The sequence below is a fragment of the Ascaphus truei genome, chromosome 4 (genome assembly GCF_040206685.1).
Source record: "Ascaphus truei isolate aAscTru1 chromosome 4, aAscTru1.hap1, whole genome shotgun sequence".
Taxonomy (NCBI): domain Eukaryota; kingdom Metazoa; phylum Chordata; class Amphibia; order Anura; family Ascaphidae; genus Ascaphus; species Ascaphus truei.
The window spans coordinates 355,050,248-355,073,227 of record NC_134486.1 but is presented as its reverse complement, the minus strand read 5'-3'; the positions used below and the strand labels follow the sequence as shown (position 1 = coordinate 355,073,227).

Genomic DNA, 22,980 nt, shown 5'->3' with positions numbered 1-22,980 from the left:
CTCACATTGCATGCACCTCTTGCCGTCACTTGGAATTGGAACCTCACTAGGCATGACCATCTCACTTGGAAGCTGACTTGCTAGGAGAACAACTTTGCTACTCAACACTACCCACACTCCTCTGCGACCCCGGCCTCACCTCTCCCCCCACACCAACACCCCCCGTCCGACCAAAAGCAGCCGCCGCCGCACCTCGGTGCCGCCGGCCTCAACGCCTGGCCTCTCCCCCCACACCCACCCCCCCGGTCACAGCACAAACAGCCGCCGCAGCCACCACTCCTCAGCGCCGCCGGCCTCACCCCCCACACCCACCCCCCCGGTCACATCACAAATAGCCGCCGCAGCCAACGCTCCTCGGGGCCGGCAAGCTAACCGCCTCACCGCCTGACCTCTCCCCCCCAGCACAAACAGTCACCGCCTCACCTCTTCCCCCCCCAGCACAGCACAAGCAGCCGCCGAGGAACGGCGCAGGACTCACTGCCTCACCTCTCTACTCGGCCCAGTACAAATAGCCGCCGCTCCTCTGCGCTAATGGTCTCACCTCTCTCTCTCTCCCCCTCGACCCACCACCTCCCCCTCCTCCCCCCCGGCACAGCACAAGCAGCCGCCGCTCCTCGGCACCAACAGCCTCACCTCTCCCCCCCCCCCCCCCGGCACAGCACAAACAGCCGCCGCTCCTCGGCGCCAATGGCCTCACCTCTCTCTCCCGCCCCCAAGCCCGCCCCCCCCGGTCACAGCAAAAGCAGCCTCCCCGTCTCCCCCTTCCTCCGCACCACTGAGGGGTGGGGGGAGGGTGAGGGGGGGCAACACCAGGCTTACTGCCACACACACACACATACGAACTGCCTGACACACACACACACACACACTGACTGCCTGACACACACACACACTGACTGCCTGACACACACACACACACACACACACTGACTGCCTGACACACACACACACACACTGGCTGATGCACACATACACTGACTGACGCACACACGCACACACACACTGACGCACGCACACACACTGACGTACGCACACTGATGCACGCACACACACTGACTGACGCACACACACACACACACTGACTGCCGCGCGCACACACACAATCACTGCCGCGCACACACACACACGCTGCCTGACACACACACACCCTGACTGACTGACGCACACACACACCCACACACTGCCTGATGCGCCCACACACACACACACACTGCCGCACACACCCTGCATGAAGCTCTAAAGGGGGGGGACTGTAAAGGGTGGGGTGAACGGAGGACAAACAGAGAGGGGAGGGGAGAAAGATAAATAGAGAGGGGGGAGGAGAGAGAGGAGCGGGATCATTACATCCCGGCCAACGCCGGGTATATCAGCTAGTACTTAATAAAGACATCCTATCGATGAGTCGCTACTATGTTTTTAAGGGCAGATATTGCCGGGTCAATTAGCATACACGTACCCGCAGACCTTGCCTGCTCGTCGGGTACTTTCACCGGAGAACCAGTAACTTTGGTCCCCGACCCTGTATGCCTATTCTGAACACATTTTGACCCAAATATCCCCCTTAAACTCATGCACAATACATCTCGGATTCGTTGCCGACCTGGAAATGGGAAATCACGCAGAAAGCTTTTTATTACAGACATGCATTTGATCATTACACACAAATACACAGTCCTCGGCTTATGGTGCTATTTAGCTACCAGGGACACACGGTTTTTAGGGGTAACCAGTCGGGCTTCACCTTTATTTTTGAAGACTGGCTACCCCCACTGAAAAGATGATGGTACCTCCATTGTAATTTAAAATAAAAACAAAAAAACAATACTAAACAGTAAAATAAAATTGTACTTTTCGAAATTACATAAAACTTACATGTATGTTGAAATTAAAATAGCTTTTTTTTTTACAATTTCAATAAAAAATGCTTCATTTTTTACTTACCAAAAATGTATACAGAATGCATAAATGTTTGTCATTATTACCATTATGTTTTTTTACGTTACTTATAAAACAGTATAATACTTACATCTGCTTTGAAAATAATTGCAGTACAGGCAGTCCTCGTTTTACAACGCTTCGCTTTACAATGAATGGCAATGCAATGTATACCTATGTTCATTTTTACAATGCCAAAATGGCTTATCCAACGCTCTTACGACGCTTTGCAAAGTTGTTTATGTGTACATAATATATATATTATACTATATTATACTATATAATATATTATATTTTTATATTATATATTATGTTATATTATATATATAATACAGTATATGCACTATATAATTTGTGTGTGCTGCGTATCTTGTCTGCGTAAAATATTTTGTGTATTTTAGCATTAAAAACGCCTTCAGGAATGGAATCTTTCATTTAAACAGTGTTCCTATGGGAAAACGTGTTTCGCTTTACAACGTTTCGCTATCCAACGCTATTTTGAGTAACGCATTGTGTCGGATAACTGAGGACTGCCTGTATTGAAAAGTAGACAAGTTTTGAACATTCCGAAATACTGAATTTTTAAATACATTTGAAACAAACAAACAAACACTTTTGAGACAAATTCTTAGTATAGGGATTCCAACCTTTCTATGGCTCGCGTCACCCAAAGCCATACCGAAGAGATGGAGCGCGAAATGTGGGGGTTACCAAAGCCATGCATTGGCCACATAGTAAGGATGCAGCAACGAGCCATAGAGGACTAACACATAAAATAGCGTCGGTCCTGACATCTAAACAGTGGTGAATTTTGAAATTCGCCACCTATAGGCACATATTCCTGTCTGCCGCCTCCTTTGCTACCACCCTGCTTATCCTTTGGAATCTCAGTGTCAAAGGACGCCGCGGACGTCACCAATGTGACCTCCCATGGTGTCGCGTTGCCATAGAAACGCAACGTTATTTGATGCCGCAACATCACGTTGCCGTGGCGATGCCGTGACATCACGATGGTGATGTCGCATGGCATAATTTGACGCTGGGATTCCAATGGAGAAGCAGGGTGGCAGCAAGGAGACGTAGACAGAGCTAAGTGCCTTCCCATTAGGTCCGATAGGCTTGACAGTGTGGCAAAAGCACATGGGGCAGACACTTTTGCCGCCCCAAAATTTTGCCGGCCAAGCCCGGCCCTAACGGGAAATCTGACACTGCATCTAACAGTGAAAATGAGAATGATATTAGAAACAGCAGAGGTTGCAACTATTGTCACCTACAAATCAACACGTACAAATTTTCCACATTTCGCCCTTAATATTTAATTAAAGAATACTCAACTTTTTTGCTCGGTGGGCCATAGTTCTCCACAAAGGGCCAATGTTAACAGTTGTTGGTAAACACTACATAATGCATAAGGGGAAAAAATGAATCAAGTATATATAATTCAGAAAAATATATCAATAATTAAACATACATTTATTGCAACACATGACAGGATCTGATTTCCTCGTATTATTTAGATCTGGTTTAGGCGGGGATAAGTTATAAAAGAGAACAGAAAAATGGGGAAAGAGTATATAGTGGAGAGTAAGAAAATCCAAATCCAAAGTTTTTATATTTCCAATGGTGACTACTTCGATGGGTTTTTTTGAAATATCAAATATCAAATTCTTTAAAAGAAAATTCTCATATTTTTTTTGTGGTGCCCCTACTTTGCTGGTGCCCTAAACATGTGCTTTGTCTGCCTATTGGGTTTCCCGCCCTGGTTGGGCAATTGGCCATGTAGAACAAGCAGAACTAACATACATAGGGACAGAGACCAGTTTTACTTCTCTTTCTTGTTTTCACATTGGATGTCACATAACCACTTCACCTCTGGGGAAAGAGAAGGAGTTGCTACATACTGTACACTGTTTTGGCTGTGAAGTGGTACAAGATTGCAGCACTAAACAACCTCCACCTGCACATAGCTACATATAGTGCTACAATATTAAAGTACTTTTTACTTTAGTGTGATAGAGAATGAAATCCGATCCAGGGCAGTTTTTGAGCTCAGGGGTCCCGTCAGGCGGTGAGTTATGCCGGGGTGGGGGGCATTATGCTGTGGGGAGGTCGGAAGGGGACGAATGAGCACGGCCCTGACAGAAAAGGTTTCCCGTGTCCCCTCCTCCACCTTGACACACACCATCGGGATCATGAAATAGAGTGATGTTTATATGAACTAACTGCACTTTTGAAAGACATTTTCTTATCACTTATAATAAAGGGAGATGATTAGCTTCCAGTAGATTGTTAATATAGTTTCTAAATATCAGCTCGTCAATATATATTTTCAATATATCTATATAATGGAAATCCAAGGGACACCAGACAAGAAAAAGTTATTGCTTTTATTTCAGTTATAGATGTAATTGTGTCACAGTCACTACATAGCGTATACTTTATACACTGTAAGTACCAGAGGTAGCTCTCCAGCTGAAGGGCCCCCGCGCTGACTCTCATGCTCCTGCCTGTTGCCAGGTCTCCCTGAACACATCTCACTATACACCATCCCGACTCTTGCGTTCTGCTCAAGGATGTTTTCACTCTACCCCCTTTTGTGTCTAAAGCCCTCTCCCGCCTTAAACCTCTCTCACTGACTGCCCCTCACCTCTGGAATGCCCTTCACCTCTGGAATGCCCTTCACCTCAATACCCGACTAGCACCCTCTCTATCCACCTTCAAGACCCACCTTAAAACACACCTCCTTAACGAAGGATAGGAGTAGCTCCATGGCTGATACTATAGACCTCATACATCGACCTTGGCCCCTTGCAGACACTTACCAGAACGCCCTCCTACTGTCTTTGCATGTTCTTCCTACTTACCAATTAGATTGTAAGCTCTTCAGAGCAGGGACTCCCTTTTCCTAAATGTCACTCTTATGTCTCAAGCACGTCTTCCCATTATGTGTTATTTGTATTTGTTATTTATATGATTATGTCACGTATTACTGCTGTGAAGCGCTTTGTACATTAATGGCGCTATATAAATAAAGACATACATACATACATATGTTGCGGTGCTTCCCCCACCCTCTGGGAGATTTTGCCATTACTACGTATGTAACAGGTAACAGCTGGTAACTGGAGGGCTGAGCTGTCCCCCGATGGTAGTGGGGACACAGGATCAGGTACATTACCCACATGGTTCTCTAGCAGTGCAGCGCCTCCATCTGCTGTAAGCTCCAGGTATGTGGAGATGATCTCCTACAGTAGCACTATAACCTCTCCCCCAGAAAGGTTACACACTAGGCAGCAGTATAACAACAGTAACAGTTTATTCTCTCACTCTGTGAAGCACAGTACACAGCAGGTTTCTGTCTAATGCAGCAACTGTCTGCTACTTACAGCAGGATGATCCCTGGACCTACACTACAGGCCAAGGGCACCAGCAGCAGTCCCAGCTCTTCCGTGCCCCTCTAGCAGGGACAGAGGTATGGCACACACTCACTCTTCCCAGAGGGGATGAGGACCAGGGAAGGCCCAATAGTCAGGCTCTTGGCTATGTGACCTGCCCCTCTCAAGTAGGTAGTGACACTACTAAATTTAGGGTGGCACTGTCCTTAAGTACAGCAAGGAGAGCACCAAGTCTGTTCCATGATTGGACATGCTTAGGCTGGATGTCACCGCCTCCCACTGTCACTCAAGTGCAGCTCCAGTGAGAGGGGAAACCCCATATTGACTACTGATTGTACCAGGACTTACTGCCAGGAGTAGGGCAGATTAGTAGCCAAAGATGCCATGGCTACACATATATACATACATACACATGGCACACATCTCCGGTACAGCAAAGTCTCCACCCGCCTCCATGTACTGACTTGACATTTTCTTACTTCTGTTTCTGACTTCTTCTGCAGTCAGTTTGAACCTGGTGCACAGTGGGTCCCAGGGGAGGCTTCTCTCTCAGATGCTCTGTACTCATTACCCTCCCCATAAACTTAGAAAAATATTGCTACAGAAAGCGGAGGGGTGAAAACAAAGAGTAATGTTTAATTAATTACCTTTAAGATCTGCTAGATCGCCGTATGTTACGCCGGGTACATCTAGTATACGTATATACAAATCAGGCACTCACAGTTCTTAGCAAAAATATAAAGGGTTTAATAAAGGATTGATACTGATTTTTTTTCCACTCTGTAATTTTTTTTTCATGTGCACCCATGCAGTGTTACCTTATGTTACTTGTTCAACAGTATTTTCGTGTGTGTGTGATTAATTTCCATATTGAACATGTATATGTGTCCATCCATTGCAAAAGTAAGGATGTTTGCTGCACACCAAAGAAAAATAACAATGATTTGTGATACATTTACCGGTGCTCCTTTAGTTCTAGGGAAGACCTACATTTCATCCAATATATCCAATGTAATTGATGGACAAGGGCACATGGATTTCAATCATAAAGAATTTATTGTGCCTTTGGACAACGTTTCGGCCTGCTGGCCTTTCTCAAGTGAAGTGGCGTTTGATGTGGAAGACAGGTAAGGAGGGGGGCGTGAGCAGGGGAGGGGGTAGAAGCAGGGGAGGAGAGCAGGTAGGGGGATGCATGGGTATGCAGGGGGAAACGTTTGCGCACCCCTGTGCTAGAGGTTGGTATATAAATGTATCCATACACTATCCTATACGTGTCTTATGTATAACTAAGCTTGTAGCTTTCTTTATTATGACTTCATTATGATCAGAAGAAAAGACGACAAAGCCTGTGCCTTCCTAACACAACCACAAGGAACAAGCACAGTACTGGTGCTTGTGAAATCTAGGCCTACCACTCAAAATCCAATTAATAATTGTGTCTAGAGACACAAAACTCAATCATATGTAGCCAGGTCTCCCCAACACGCCCGCACCCCCCTCACCTAACTGCCGATCGCGGGGGCCGCCGCGTCCAATGGCGGCTCCGTTCGGCGATGGCAGGGGAGAGGGCGGTCAGGTCCCGGCTCGGGGGTTGCCGGGGACGTGTGCGGCCGGTTGCCAAGGCCGCACGCGCATCTCAGGGCTCTCGGCGCTCCCAGAGCCGGGCGGATAGGGCGCCGCCATGTTGTGCAGGGTCGCGCATGCGCAGTAGGTCCCCGGCGTCCCAGATAGCGCGCGCATGCGCAGGGAGAACCCTAGAGCCAGGGAACAGTTGCGTGAGGGCAGGGAAAGCGCAGGAGAGTCGCGCGAGAGTAGGGATAGCGCAGGAAACAGTGAGGCGGCCATTAGGGGTTAGTGTAGGCAGAGGGAAGGCACGCACGCGGCCCCAATGTTATTATAGGTGCCTCAGGACTACAATTCCCATAGTGCCTAGCGAGGGGGGCACCAGGTACCTCATAGTGGCCAATAGGGCTGAAGGATTGCCCTGGAGGAAGGAGATACATTGTGTGGACTGCAGCTACGCAGTTAGTTGGAGCAGCAGAGCTGAACGGGAAGGAAGGGTGCAGGGAGTGAGTGAAGCTCCTGCATCGCGTAAGGTCCCCTACATCCCAGGTAGGCCCCAACTCCCCACCAGGTTAGTGGGTAATTTATAAGGGACGGCCCTAGAAAGGGAGGTCACCCTTAGGTGTGTAAGGTGCAGGTTTTGCAGTGCCACAGCGGGTAATGCTGTGCGCACTGGCAAATAGGACTGTGTGTGTTGTCACTGCATGTACTGGGCACAGTGTGTGCAGCGTGTGTGGGAGTCTGCAGGCTGACTGTGAGAGCTGTGTGTCTGCTGCAGGCTGGTAGTACTAGCGAGTTAGGAGCTAGTGGTTAGTGAGGTTTATGGACTTGGGGTAGTAGGGGAGGGGGGTAGGTTATTAACCCCGCAGGCCCTAGGAGTTTCCCCCAAGTCACCTCAGGTTGCGGTACATCAGGGACAAGCCCTAGGTTAGGGTTCCTGTCACGCTACTGCCCCTTAGAGAGAGATAGGGATTCAGCGGCGGTTGCTGTTCCCGTGAAGCGGTTGGACCCACGTTGGGGTTCTGGAGAATATCACCTGGATAGGATCAGACGGATGCATCGCACGTCTGACACTTTGAGAAGATTGTTGCAGGCCCGAGCACCGGAGTGCTCGGCAGGTAACTTTGAATCCTATGTGCACCAACAGGCCTAGTAGTTCTTAGTGACTGCGCAGTCACCCACGACCTCCGTAGGAGTACGGGACATTGGGTGGGGATTACCGGACACTGGGTGGGAACACCAGACATTGGGCAGAAGGTGATACGGTTATAGCATAAGGTTATGATGTTGTGTAATGTCTTATATGTGTGTTAGTAAAGTGTTTGTTCATTCAGTAAACCTGTTATCCATAATACTGGTGTATGTGGTTTCTGAGTGGGTTCCTATGTTAGGGTCATTCTACACTTCCATAGAATCCTACATAGGTGGAGGCGCTGAACCAAGAAACGTTCCAGAGGATTCACCCCAGGCTCTCACTAGCGGAGGCTCAGATCTCCTGTGAGTCTGCAGGTATACGCACCACACTGGTAACACTGCATGTTCTACTCACCCACACTATATATGCGATTGGGTGGGGTGGAATACCCGTTACACATAAAACAAAAATAATGTTTTTATTCACCTGTATAGGTTAATTTTTTGATCCATAATGGAGACTTTAACCCAAGTGAATATCTTATTAGGAACTGAAACATTCTAGACATGATAAATAATCCATTATTTTTTATTCAATTCTGTCTGCCCAAACACCCTATTTGTTTTGAGAAAAAAAAAAAGGAAATACAGAAGATAAGTAAGAAAGCACAGGAGAAAAATGGCATTTTATTGGTATGCAGTTATCTAATATTGTTATATGAAACTGAAATGAATTGATTGTCCCAGGGTCACATAAACTGAAGGGTAAGTACAGTAGCGGAGACTGGAGTCGAATGTTTGTGAATTCAATGTCGACACTTTACATACTATGCCACACCTATCTGCACAAAGTGATTAGGAATAACAGGATTAAATATGGTTATTAAAATAAATAGACAAAAAGTTGGATAAAATTAAGACAAAAAAGTTATTTATATTTAGCTGCAGAGATGGCTAGCAATGTATTACAGTACAGGACTTTCAAGGTACAATGCCATTAAAAATCAACTTTGAGCTACACTTTAGCCATACAGGTTTATTTATAAAGTGGTTCTATGGCTTGAGACACCTTCTGGTTCATTGAACTGCTGGAGATTGTCAGCGGAACGTCTCCTATTCTACTGGATGTGAATGGGGGACTTTTCAAAAGGCAAGTCATTCTTTTTTTTTTAATAGAAAGGGTTGCAGCTTTAATGATAATCAAAATGTCAAGACTTGAAGAAGACCGTGCTATAGTTTCTGAAAAATAACCCTTTCCTATTAATAGGTTCAGCAATGACCATCTTTCCTATTAATTGCCGTCTCCCTCATCACGCTGTGGGAAAATATTTACGCATCCCCATCATATTTACAGATGTACAATGTACAGTATATGCATTTTAAGCTGCTTCCAATACTTATCAAAGCAAGTGGTATGTATTTTTGGCTACAAAGATACAGATACAAAATTACACATTTTCTTTGTCAAACTCACAGATAAAGTACATAGTAATGAGACAGGAAGCATCATTCCATCCTCCCGAGGAAACCATCTCAGCACAGTCCTCTTCATCATATGCATTGTTCGGCTCTCCCTGGCGCCATTTGTTGAAGGTCTGCATTGGTGACCGATCAGAATATACAAAGTGGCCTTCTTTCTCCAAGTCATTGATCCCAATGAAAACTCTTGTCAGGCCAGCTTGGTTAATGTAGGAGGCAATCAGACTATTGGTCGTCTCGTCCTTCGGCATGCTCAGAGTCCCTCCTCTTCCTTGGCAGTAAGCTTGGGCATCAGTATACTTCTTCTCTTCCTTCACCAGTAGGTAGATCTTAGTGTCGGTCTCGCGCACGCCAGCAACAACTGCGGGGGAGGGCAGTGCTGAAAAGTGAGCACTCATATTTCTATAACAAACTTAATGTATATTACATTGCAAACAGAAATGAAACTATACAATGATCACAGGTTGATATGCTAGATCAGTGTTTACCAACTTCAGTTCTCAGGGAACCCCAACAGGTCAGGTCTTAAGGATATCCCTGCTCCAGCACAGGTGGGTCAATCAGCGGCTCAGCCATTTTGACTGAGCCACCTGTGCTGGAGCAGGGATATCCTTAATGCTGGAGCAGGGATATCCTTAAGATCTGACCTGTTGGGGTTCCCTGAGGACTGTTGGGAAACATTGTGCTAGATGGATATAAGTCCTTAAAGGAAAGATTTCACTTACAGTATGTGATTCATTTGTACTCCCCCGCCCCCCAATTACAAATATCTTTGTAAGAAAAGCTGTGTAATGCGGCAGGCATAAGCTTATAGGGGTCCATGTTAAAATGGACATGGAGTAAAAGGATGACATTGTGTGCTCGTTTGCATGTCGTTTCCCACAATCCCTGGCTGCAGTGGAAGCTCTGTATGCTAAGAGATAATGGTGAAAAGCAAGCTTTTTGCCCCTGCCTACCTGCCCTGTAAAAAAAACAAAAAAAAAACAAGGATGGACACGTTTGCAGGTTTCAAATCCGAACTTCAGGCGTTCGATGCAACAATTTGAACCGTAGATGTTCGATTTAAAATCTGAATTGAACCATGGGGGGAATAAATGAATCTGAATGAAATACAAAACAGAACCTAAGAAAGGCTCATCATCATATATTTTTTTCGTTTTGAAAAAAAAAAAAAACATGAAACTTTTGCAAAAAGTTCAAATTTTTGGAATTTTTGTTCATCGTACCTTTTTCCCCCCAAAAAACTAATCAGATTTTGACAACTTAGAACCAAAACACCATACAAGTGACACTGTAGGAAGGACAGGATATAATGTCATAAAGTTCTTACCATTTTTTACAAATTTAAGCTCTGTGGTCAGCTGTGCCACTTGAATATCCATTTCTCCAATAGCCTTTCTCAACTGTCCACATTCACAGGGTATGCCTGGAGAAATAAAGATTAATAAGCATGTAGTCATTGCTTTGCAATGAGATATAGGCACCGCTGGCAATGAATGGGTTAAATATCCAAAATCTTGATCTAGAATGGTTTGTACAATTGTGAGTATAATATTAAACAATTGGCATTAAACAAGTGGACTTCTTCTCTCAATTTCCTTCAACTGTTGACACAATATTATTCGCACAATTATTCCAATGAACACACAAAAATCTGCTTTTATAAACAATGGGGAATTTACAAGGAAACGAGAAAAGTGGACAAGAATTTGTCATAGTAACTTAGAAGGGGACCCATTTCCCAACAATCTTGGCCATTCTATCATACAGTATGGTGGTTACCATCCAAGGGATAATGTGGCTGATGCTGTGCTATCATTATGGATGAGGTGGGCTGTAGTGGTAAAGTTGTACCCTGCAAATGCAGAAGCTTGAAAGTTTAATTTCACCCAGAGCCACAAGTATAGTATGTGACTTTTACCCATCTGCGATTCGGTAATAACACTACAGTTGTTCCTCGTTTCTTCTTCCTCTTTTAGGTCATCAGAATGCCAGAAATGTACTGATATTTCAGCCCAGTGGTGCTTGAATGCCTCTGAAGTGCAATTTTTAAGCACACTGGCATTGAAAGGAGCATAAAGACTAGAAATTATTTTATACAACCCTTCCCCTCCATACAGTATGTCAGGCTGTATCTTTTATAACACAGGGGAACAGCATTTGCTTTTAAGTATGAAATTAAATAAAGTCTTTTTGTGTCATTCAGTGCTGTCATCAAGTTTGTCTGGACAATCGTTCCATATGCATGTTAACGACTGCAAATAATTGGTTATCCTTAAAATCTGATATGACTGGAGTTACAGGTATCTATAGTTGAGATTCCCTTCTTTATTGCGATGATTGATTGAAATATTCCTAAACGATAATGAACATTTTGCTTCAGGCAGTAGAGTTATAAAAGCACTCAGTAACAGAATCAGATGTCTCCGGCTGATAATGAAAGTCAAGTTGTCTTTATTGTTGCTTTATGGAAACCATATATTCACTGTTATGTCTCTATTGAATCTGACTGCTTTTCTTTCTAAAAGTATTGATGTAGAAGTTAAACAGGTGATACATACAGATGTGATACAACGTCAGTGTCTAGAATGCCCTTGGGCGATAATTGCTCATTTTGTGGAGCATCATTTGTGCAATTAATGCTAATAAGACCAAACTTATGGTTATTAATAATAAAACATTTAATGCACAACAATGAATTGTGGAATATGTGTCATTCATTGGCTACAACTTTATCTGGGTCTGATGGTTTGAGACCTGAAACATGAATGTGAAAATAGTACTCATATATATTATTATGCATTCATAATCTTTACAAACATGGATTAAATAATTATCATTACACATGTACCATTATTATTATTATTATTTATGGCTGCTCTGTTCAAGGATCGTAAAAAGATATACCTGTTTATTACTTTGATGAGCATTAATTCTTACAAGCAAAGTGCATATCGGAAACCACAAACAGTTAATTTCCTTAAGTGAGCAAAGATTAATCTTCTGGAGAATGACTGCATCTGTAAAACATTGCTATAATACTTACCAGTGGTACATCCACCAATGAAACAAAATGTACTGATATTCTCTCATTTAGTCAGTTCACATTAGTCTTTATTTCAGAAACACAGAATAAAATTCATCACACAAAATCATAATAACTAATACCAGGTCAGAACATATGGCCCATGAAACCCACTGATCCCAGCAGTGACCAACACCAGACGCAGGAGAGTACAGAATAGTGTATATAAAAGGTAAATTATAACACTTCAACTACTCCCATTAGATTTAAAGCATGGGAATTCCTTTTTGGGTCAGGTTGCAAAAATGCTAATTGCCATTAATGGACTTTGTGCCTTTGTAATTTCAGTCCACCAACTATGTAGTGGTTAAATCCTTGTGGGGACCACTATGGTTACAACTATGGTAGAGGGTTAACTGTGTGGGATCACACAGATTTACTCTTCAACCCATCATGTGATGCAGGATTACTTGCAGAAAGGATAGCCACTCCCCAGTAGGTCTTGTGACCAGTCGTGTCACCATAGTGAGTTGGGAGCAGGGCCACCAACAGGGAGGAACAGCCGGGACAGGTGTCCCAGGCTTGGTGGCTGCTGGGGGCCCGGCCGGCCGACGCTGCAGGTTGGGCTCGACCTCTGGCCAAGCCTGGCTGCCGGTCGCGGCTGGGCCCCGGATCTCTCCCCGCTGCAGGCCTCTTCCTCACTCTGTCCCACATTGAGCTTCCAACACTGGCATACACCATGCCTCTCTGATGTCAGCGCGCTGGAAGTAAGCTTGGCCCATCTTCCGGTGCGTGCCCGCATGAGAGGGAGGCCAGGTGCGCACTGACGTCGGAAGCTCGGCATGGGACAGAGTGAGGGAGAGGCCTGCAGCTGGGGGAGAGACGGGGCTGGGCCATGGGAGAACTAGCAGCGGGACTTGGCCAGAGCTTGGGCCCAATTTGCAGAGCTGGCCAAGCCCCCCACAGCCACCAGTCCCAGCCTGACCATCCACAAGGTCAGTCTGTATATTTTATATGTATTAGGGAGGTGGGGGGATTTTTTATATTTATTGGGGCGAGGGGTATTTTTTTATATGTATTGGGGGTGGGGAGTATTTTTTATATGTGTTGGGGGGGTGGGGTATGTTTTATATGCATTAGGAGGTGGAGGTATTTTTATATGTATTGGGGGGGTCGGGGTGTATTTTTTATATGTATTGTGGGGGTGTATTTTTTATATGTATTGTGGGGGTGTATTTTTTATATGTATTGTGGGGTGTATTTTTTATATGTATTGGGGTAGGGTGTATTTTTTAATATGTTTTGGGGGGTGATTTTTTATATATATTGGGTGGGTGGGAGGTGTATTTTTTATATGTATTGGGGGGGGGTGGGTGTATTTTTTATATGTATTGGTGGATGGGTTTGTATTGTTTATATGTATTGGGGGGTGGAGGGTATTTTTATATGTATTGGGGGTGGGGGGTATTTTTATATGTATTGGGGGTGGGGGTGTATTTTTGATATGTAGTTGGGGTGTATTTTTGATATGTATTGGGAGTGGGTGTATTTTTTATATGTATTGGGGGTGGGGTGTACTATATGTATTGGGAGTGGGGGTGTATTTTTTTTATATGTATTGGGGGGTGTATATTTATAAGTTTTGAGGGGTGGGTGTATTTTTATTATGTATTGGGTGGTGGGATATAAGTATTTAGGAGGGTGGAGTTTTTGGTATGTATTTTGTGGGGGGGATTGAGTGAGTAATTGACGAGAGTGGAGAGTGGAGTAATTGACGGAAGGTGGGGCGAGTGAGAGGAGAGGGAGTGAGTGTAGAAAAGAGGGTGTAAGAGTGAGACGCAGGGGAGAGAAATACATGCGAGGCGGGAGGGGGGAGAGTGAGAGGTGAGAGGGGGTGAGTGAGGAAGAGGGAGTGAGACGGAGGGGAGAGAAATACATGGGAAGAGGGGACGGGGAAATAGAGGGGGCTCATGAGGTGTGAAATGGGGGGGGCTCGCAATACCGCCAAGGGGGGGGCAGGGTGGGTCCTGGACGTAACTCTAGTCCTGGGCTATGGGAAATCTGTCTGTGGCCCTGAATGGGAGGATATATATAGCGCCCCCCAGTGTTCTAGAAGCAGGTTTCTCAGGAGTAGCAAGGGTGAGGGCCTCAATGTAACTTATGAAAATATGTTCGTTATATGTAGTAAGGATGTCCTGTCACCTTTATTGTATTCATTTAAGGAATGAGCCCTTTACAAATAGAGCCCATTGTAATGAACAGAGATTGTTCTCTGACCAAAAAAGGAGCAGGCAAGTGCTCAGCTGGGAGTTCTCAGAGTAGAAACTCCGGAGCATAGTTGGACAGGGACCACCAGAGGTTTCCTAGTAAAACCCCAATCCAATAGATATTCACGAGATACGCAATGCACAGGGTCACGAGATACTGATCCCTGAAGATAGTGTACTCCCACCGACAGGTTCTCAACAAACTCCCGATTTGATCAGTTTAAAGGAAGAATGCCATCCACAGTGAAGGGATACTGATCCCCGAGAATAGAGTGTGTTCTCCAGTCAGGGTCAACCAGATACAGAGCATTGAGGAAGTTACACAAGAGATTGCCAATATAACATTATTAAAGGACACAAGTATAAGTACCTCCCCAGCGTATGAGGGAGAGCTACCAAGGGGATGAATCCTAAAGAAGCCTAAGTACCTCCCTAGTGTAGGAGTGAGAGCTACCAAGGGAAGAAGCACAGAGTAACTATATTGTTTGACACCAGTTAATGTCTATGTGAAGCCTGCCCTTGTATGTGGAGCATTATCAATGGATGTGAATAAAGCTCTTTGTTGGTACTATAAAAGTTCTTGAGCCCATCCTTATTCCATCTGCATATCTATGCCCAGCCTGCACGGATCCAGCACCCTGAAAAGGTATGAGACACTGAGCAGAGCCATGTAAATAGTCTATCTGATGTAAACTTCTTAAGAGCTGGACAGGGAGGATTACAGATATAATTATTTAACATATTGGGCAGGATTCATGAAGTCGACACCCAGGGTATTGCATCGCGATCTGTCATTAATTGCAATTTACTTGAATGGCCATTACCTCCAGATCGGAGTGCTGTACCCGTCATCGATGCTTGATGAATTCTGGCCATTGTATTACGTGCTCTCCAGCCCATATTTCCCCATATGTAGAAGAATCTACCCAGTCACACATTGACATCTATGTTATATATTATATTTAAAGCATCTTAATAAATACCTGGTTCTCCATTTGGTCCCGGAGGACCCATCTCACCAATATCTCCCCTTTCACCTGAAAAAGACAATTATGTCAATTTTGTTTTTTATTATTCATTGTTGTTAGTAGACAAATTAGAATGAGAACCATAAGGTAGCTGTTGGAGGGGTTCTGATGCAGATAGTAAACACATTATAACTAATAACAAATACTAGCTGTACCCGGCATAGCATACACCGGTCTAGCAGATCTGAAAGATTATTGATTAAACACGACTCTTTGTTTTCACTCCTCATGGTAATGGTTTGCTATTACTTGTCCCCTCTTCCCCATCTTACTCTCTCCTCCATCATGCCCTAATCCTCTTTGCATTCTCTCCTCCCCTGCCTTACTGTGTCGGCTCTTCTCTGTGCACACTACACTGCCTCCTCTCCTACTCATCTCATCTGTCTCCTTCTCTCCTTGCTGTCTCTGTTTCCTCCTCCTACTCACCTTGCTGTTTCTCCTCCCTCCTCTTTTTGCACTCCCTCCTGTCCCATGTGCACACTGCTCTCCATTCCTCCCTCCTCATCATCCCTCTGTCGCCTCCTTTCCTTGCTGTCTCTCTGTCTCCTCCTCTCTTTGCTGTCTCTCTCTGTCTCCTTTTCTCCTTGCTGCTTCTCTGTCACATCCTCTCCTTGTGGTCTCTCCCCCCCTCACTGTCTCCTCCGTCATGCCCTCTTTTCACTCTCCTTCCCTCTCTTTGCACTCCCTGCCTTACTGTCTGCTCGTCTCTGTGCACACTACACACCTCCTCTCCTACACATCTCATCTGTCACCTCCTCTCCTTTCTGTCTCACTGTCTCCTTTCCCCTCCTTGCTTTCTCTCTTCCCCCACTTGCTGTCATCGCATAGCAACCCTGTAACAGCTGAACCTCTGTACGGAACATACTTAAAAGCCTTTTATATCTATATATGTTAGGATTGTTTATCATGTTAAATCTGAGCTATATTTTGCAATAATAGTTTTTTTTTCATGAAAGGGCAACATCAACTTTTTCTCAGATTCTCTGTATACTGATATTGGTAATTAATCTTTACTTCTAAGTAACTGCCAACTACCCAAAGCAATTTTGTTCAGAAAATACCTTTGGAACCAATGGGGCCGATTTTTCCATGACGGCCCATGCTTCCCTTCAACCCTTTGTCACCCATTTCTCCTGCAAAATAAAAGATCAAAATATCTCATTTATCAGAAATGGTGCAGTTGGAAAAATACAACAATAGATAGTTTATAATATGATTGGTATGTCAAATGTAACAGATATAACCTAAACAATTATATTATCAATGGGGGCAGTTTATTATATTAAGAGCATGTAGTAATTACTAAGTGTTAGGACCTAATAACAATGTTATTGTTAAACTTGCTATCAACTTCATGCTGCTAATAAAATGTGTTAAAAATATATATATGTATATCAATTGTATATTTTATGATACCGGTGAATGTTATTTATAAACAAAAAAAAAGTATTATTGTGCCAACATTTCAGCCCAATGCCAAACCTTTATCATGATGTAATTTCTAATGCATATATAAAATTTTAATGCAAATTATTATTATTAACTTTCATTTGCATGGCACCAACATATACTTCAGTGCGGTAGAATGTGGAAAGGAGAACTATAATCCTGTATGACAAAATAGTGCATACATTTTAGGAAAAACTGAGACAGTAAGAAGGAGGCTCCTATCCCAACAACCTTCTGGTAAAAAGTAATTAACAGAAGAAGAAACTGTCAAAACGAAGAGTGTAGTTCACAATGCTTAGTGCAAAACCATTGTGTAGAAAAAAAAATAAAAGCGAATAAAGAGAACAAATATAACATAAACATCATTGAAACTTACACTACCCGATACTCAATGGGCTCATAAAGTAAAGTAGCTCAGTGGTTAGGGCACTGTCTTCAAAGTCTGTGACCTTGTTTGAATCCCAGAGGCATGTCCTCTTGCGACTTTGTGATAGTCACTTTATTATTATTATTATCGTTTATGTGTAAAGCCCCAACATATTCATATAGCATGGTACAATGGGATTACAGAGATTTGATAATTACATAAACAGTTACAAACAAATAAGGACAATCAAGCACAAACAGATACAAAGAGATAATGACGGCCCTGATCCTTAGATCTTGCAATCTAAAGGGAATGAGGGACAATGTGAGATGGCGCATACATCAGGTTGGAGTATGGTCCAGCCTGACAGCTGAGTCTATTAATGTTTGAGGGTGGCGAAGTTAGGGGGTGTTGCATAGCGTGGAGATTGGTTCAGCTGTACAGCTGGTGCCAATGGGATTTGGCGGGTGGGAGTTGGATGTTAGAGGTATGAAAGATAATCTTCAAAAAGTTTTTAAATGTCAATGCTGGGGGACAGTCTGATGGTACGTGATAGGGAATGTCAGAGAAAGTGGGCAGCACGGTAGAAGTCTTGTAGGTGGGAGTTAGAGGAGGTAATAAGACAGGACAAAATGCGGATGTCGTATGTAGGGGGCATTTAGGGATATATTTGGGGACGAGGGCTGAGATGTAAGGGTGGGGCAGCATCGTTGAGAGCTTTATGGGTAACATTTTATTCTAAGAGATATGGGAAGCCAGTGTAGAGTTTTACGCAGTGGAGTGTTGAGTGAAGTAGAGGAGTCTGGCAGCAGCATTTTGAATGGACTGGAGTGGGGATAAGCGGACAATGGGAATGCAGTAATCAAGACGAGACAAGGTGAGTGAGTGAATTAGGATTTTAGTTGCATCATGAGTGGGAAAAGGCCATATTCTAGTGATATTTAGGAGGTGGAGATGGCAGGACTTCATGAGGGACTGAATGTGAGGAATGAAGGCGCGATCCAAGTCAAACCATCTGGTTTCCTGCCTGTCTCTGGGACTTTCACCTAACAGGGAGTCTCTCCGTCGGTGCAGCCCAAGATGGAGTGAGGCTGATTTGGCATCCATATCGCGGACTTCTCGGATGATCTACTTGGACTTCTGCCAGTGACGGTGATATATATCACTACATGCTCTTAATTCTATGACCCTTGTGAGTGAGCCTATTCCCCTTCATTTTTAAATATTAAATGTGAAACAGTACGCTATGGGCCGTGCGCTTTTTTCTTTTTATATATATATCTATATATATCTAGATCTAGATCTAGATATATATATAAAATGAGGTGCGTGTTGGGGCTCTGAGCTTGCTGGGAATGTGTGTTTGTTAGTCATTAATTGTCAATAAATGGTATATTTTGAGTGCATTGTTTTCGAATACTTGTTCTCCTTTTGCTCAATCTGTTATTTATATTCCATATGTACCGTCTACTATTAGACTTTTGATTGTCATACATTACCTTGAGCTTGTATCTGGATACCCCCCTTTTTGTATGTACAAGAGAAGGAAACGCTGAAGGAACAGTTGAATATTTAGAACATGAGCCAGGAGAAAGCTGCATCATGTGTGGAGAGTGTTCAGGAGAAGGGGGTGATCAACAGTGTCAATCTGCTTTTCTCCAGGGCTAATACAGCTACTAGAACTTTGAACTAGTTTTCCCTAATAACAAACAGTATTCTATATACATACTTAGGAACAAAGCTCGTGTTTTTATTCAATAAATCCATCTTTTTCTGCAACTAAAACCCTGCCTGTTTGTGTTTATTTTGTTTTCTGGATACTTATAGGCCTGCTCCCAAATGTCCCTCTTCTTCCCTTGTAAGACTTCCAGGTGCAGCCCCTGCATATGTCATAGTGGCAGCCTATAAAGAAGTAATGTGTGACCAGATGCAGAAATTACTTTTCTTATTCATTTGATGTATGAAATGTCAGAGTTTATAGATGTCAGAAACAAAGATACATGGCACGGGAAACCGGCACTTCAATAAAACGCCTCAACTAGGGTTTATGTTACAATTACCAATGCACGTGCTCCAAAGGTGAAGCGATAAAGTCTTACTTTTTTATTCATACAAACATGCTGCAGACACTGGCCCCTTGGTGCAGTTTATTGGTGATCATCAACATCCCTCTGAATTGTTAGCTGGCATTATGAAAGTTTCAGCACTAAAAAAACACCTTGTAAGTACAGCATTGTGCCCAAGCTTATGGTAAGCCACCTTCACTGGCAATAAACAGCGATGACAAACTCTACCACTTAAAACAAGAGCATGAGTAAATACCAATATAAATTACAACTCTCTGCTTGCTTGTTCTTACGGGCGTTCAGGTAAAAAGCGACTTCCAGAGGCTCTCCTAGCTCAGCATATATTAAATTCACATTATTTGTCATTGAGGTCCAAAACAGGATTACATAGAGATTAATGACAGAAGAAAACAGGTCTCTGTATGCTGCCCTCTCATATACAATTGATATGTACAGTAGTAATGAAATAGTTAATAATTAACCTTTATTAGATATATTTTAAAATATAGTCAGAATATTAAATAAGGCGAAAAATTCAAGTGCAAATACCGTTTCAAAATTCAATTAAACCATGTGAACACACTGGTGAAAATAGGAATAATAAATGTTTACAGTCCTCTGAATTGGTGCTGCTCCAGAAGTGGACTCAATCCGAGTCCGTATGTGAATCGCAGGAACACTGTGCACATGCCTACATTTCAAAAACGTGTCCTAGTTAGGTTAGTTAACTCTTATAATATTAATAAATAACCCGTCTCAATCAAATCTATACAATCATTTAAGCTGCTTCATTACTAGTAGAAGTCTCGGTTTGGACACTTATCTCTTTAGTCAAAGAAATAATATTTTGACGTTCAGCACATGAACCTCTCATCATATTAATTGTAATTAGCCAAGCACGTCATTAAATATGCTAATGTTTGCTACAATGACAGTCCAGCATAACAGTGTCAAACAAGTACAATAAGAGGTATCTTCAATCAGATCAAGAAACATACAAGACCACAATAAAGAATTACATACACATACTGTACACCCAAGCAGAGAATACCGTTAATTCAAATGTTACATGTTGATGGTTTTGCTGAGAAGAATGTATCCAGCTGCTTTGCACATACAGTATTTTGCTCTTATCGTTTCAATTTGTGATTTAGGGAGTGCATATAGTAGGATTAGTTAAAGAGAAGTTACAACATGCACATATTTAATATTGCTTGGAGCAGCTGTAATTTTTTGCCCCTTTTCTGCATCTGGTAGTTCTGTGGCGACGTTACCCTCTCAGGCTAAAACATCTACAGTATATCCTATGTAACAAACCAGATTGATTTGTTCCCTACATTTGAGACATACTGTATGCAAGCGGGGGGAGGGAGGGGGAAAGAAATTCCTGTGCATGAAACTGTCATTTTGGGGAATGGTATAGCCAACTATGTTTCAGGCCTTCTCTACAAATATGTAACGCTATATAAACTAATTGAAATAGAACCTACAGCACTCAGTTTTTGAGTGCTGCTGGTTCTATTTCAATTTGCGTATACATGGAGAGGCTTTTGTATCACCACTCCATCACTCCTAGCACTTAATTAGACTCCACGCTTCCCTTTTCAGTAGGTGAGTGTCCACCAGTCCTTTTTGTTTTATGCTATGTAAAGCTAACAATTATATTTAGTTACCTTTTTCTCCCGGTGGGCCAACTCTTCCAGGTCGTCCTAGTGCACCTTTCTCTCCTTTTTCTCCAGCATCCCCTATGAATGTGTAATATAAAGCATTTATTCATAAAAATAGGCTGGCATCAAGTCATTAAAATTTATATTAATCACCTGAGTAAACAGTAATGATTAGATTTTTTTTCATTCAAATCTGTTCTGTATAGACAATTAGCCATAAAGTAAATTTATTCTAATGTGTTTTGTAACTATATTGTCACTTCTCCACAAGGGTCTTGTCAGCACCCTTGCGGAATGCAAACCAAGCACAAATATAGTTATACATTGATTATGACACCTTGTACATATATACAACATTTAGTTAAATAACAAACTAGTGTATTTACTGTCACATTTGTATAAGTGCCAATGGATTAACAGGTGAGCATTGTTTGGAAGAAAGGTTTTATATGTACACATATACACAGCTATTTTTTACTTGGTACCGTGCAAAACTAGAATTATACGAATTATATTTAAGAATCAAACTAGTGTATTTAGGGCCTTATTTACTAAGATGACTTCTGCTATAAGGCATCTTACAGCTCATTCAAGTCTATAGGTCGTCTTCCAGTGGCATAGGGTATCTTACGGTAGCAGAAGTCAGCATAGTAAATATGGGCCTCAATGCCCAATGCTTATAAGTTAAAGTGTATCAGTGGTTAAGTGGTAAGAGAAACACAGCTCTTGAAATCACCAGAAACCGTATATTAGAAATAGTTAAAGAAATTCTGTGCAAATTCTGTTGAGGACACACAGTACCATAGTTAGCTTTCAACCAATTAAGTTGATCCCAGTTAAAGTCCATGGAAGCCAATGACCTGTGTAAGAGGATGATGACCTCATTGACGTTTATTTGGACATGTGATGCTTGGCACTGTGAACCCAACACGCAACCATTTTCCTTCTAAATGGATTAGCTGCACCCTGTATGAGAGTTAAGAGGGTGACCCATTTCCGGTATACAATGCGTTGCATGCCCCTGGCAGCAAAATAGTTAAAGTGGGATTATTTTGAGGACATCCTGTGCAATTAATGTGTGTAAAATGTTAAGTGCGACACAATCTCAATGAGAGTGAGAGAAAAATAAAAATGAGACAAGCAAGTAAGACATAGGGCCACTTTACCTTTCAAACCCGGGACAAGTATCTGCACAGAACAAGACTCGTCTGCAATATGCTGAGAATATCCAGATCCCAGTAGTATCAGGAAGACCAGGCTAATTAGAGTCACCAAGAAAAACAGACCTCTCATCATAATGAGGGTTTACAGGTCACTGACTCCTGAATAAAGGAATGCATAAACAGAAAGCCAAATTAAGTCTTTCATCAGATGCTGAAAATTCAATATATGTTCTCATTTACTGGAAACAACAGTGCTGATTTACATATAAAATGTCAACATAATCAAAATACAATTTTATCAACACGTCTATTATTTTCCATCATTTTTGTATAAGAATATATAGATATATATAGCAGATTTAATTTAGACACAAAAAAATGGAGGTGATAAACTATTATTTTTCCACTATTTACAAACGTCATATAAGATTTATTTATGGCT

General features: G+C 42.8%; 1 protein-coding gene across 2 annotated transcripts in view; it reads right to left on the bottom strand.

The window, feature by feature from the left end:
* Positions 1 to 8,936: 8,936 nt before the first annotated feature.
* Positions 8,937 to 22,980, bottom strand: part of COLEC11 (collectin subfamily member 11) — a 35,682-nt gene continuing 21,638 nt past the window's right edge. Inside the window, exons 2-7 of one of the 2 annotated variants that reach the window (XM_075598297.1) lie at positions 22,542 to 22,697; positions 21,382 to 21,453; positions 16,888 to 16,959; positions 15,782 to 15,835; positions 10,837 to 10,932; positions 8,937 to 9,885 (exon numbers count right to left, since the gene is read on the bottom strand). In XM_075598297.1, the coding sequence (XP_075454412.1) occupies positions 9,476 to 9,885; positions 10,837 to 10,932; positions 15,782 to 15,835; positions 16,888 to 16,959; positions 21,382 to 21,453; positions 22,542 to 22,671 (834 nt within the window). In that variant the 5' untranslated portion in view covers positions 22,672 to 22,697 and the 3' untranslated portion in view covers positions 8,937 to 9,475. The remainder of the gene's footprint in view (positions 9,886 to 10,836; positions 10,933 to 15,781; positions 15,836 to 16,887; positions 16,960 to 21,381; positions 21,454 to 22,541; positions 22,698 to 22,980) is intronic. The other variant, XM_075598298.1, reaches the window with a different exon arrangement.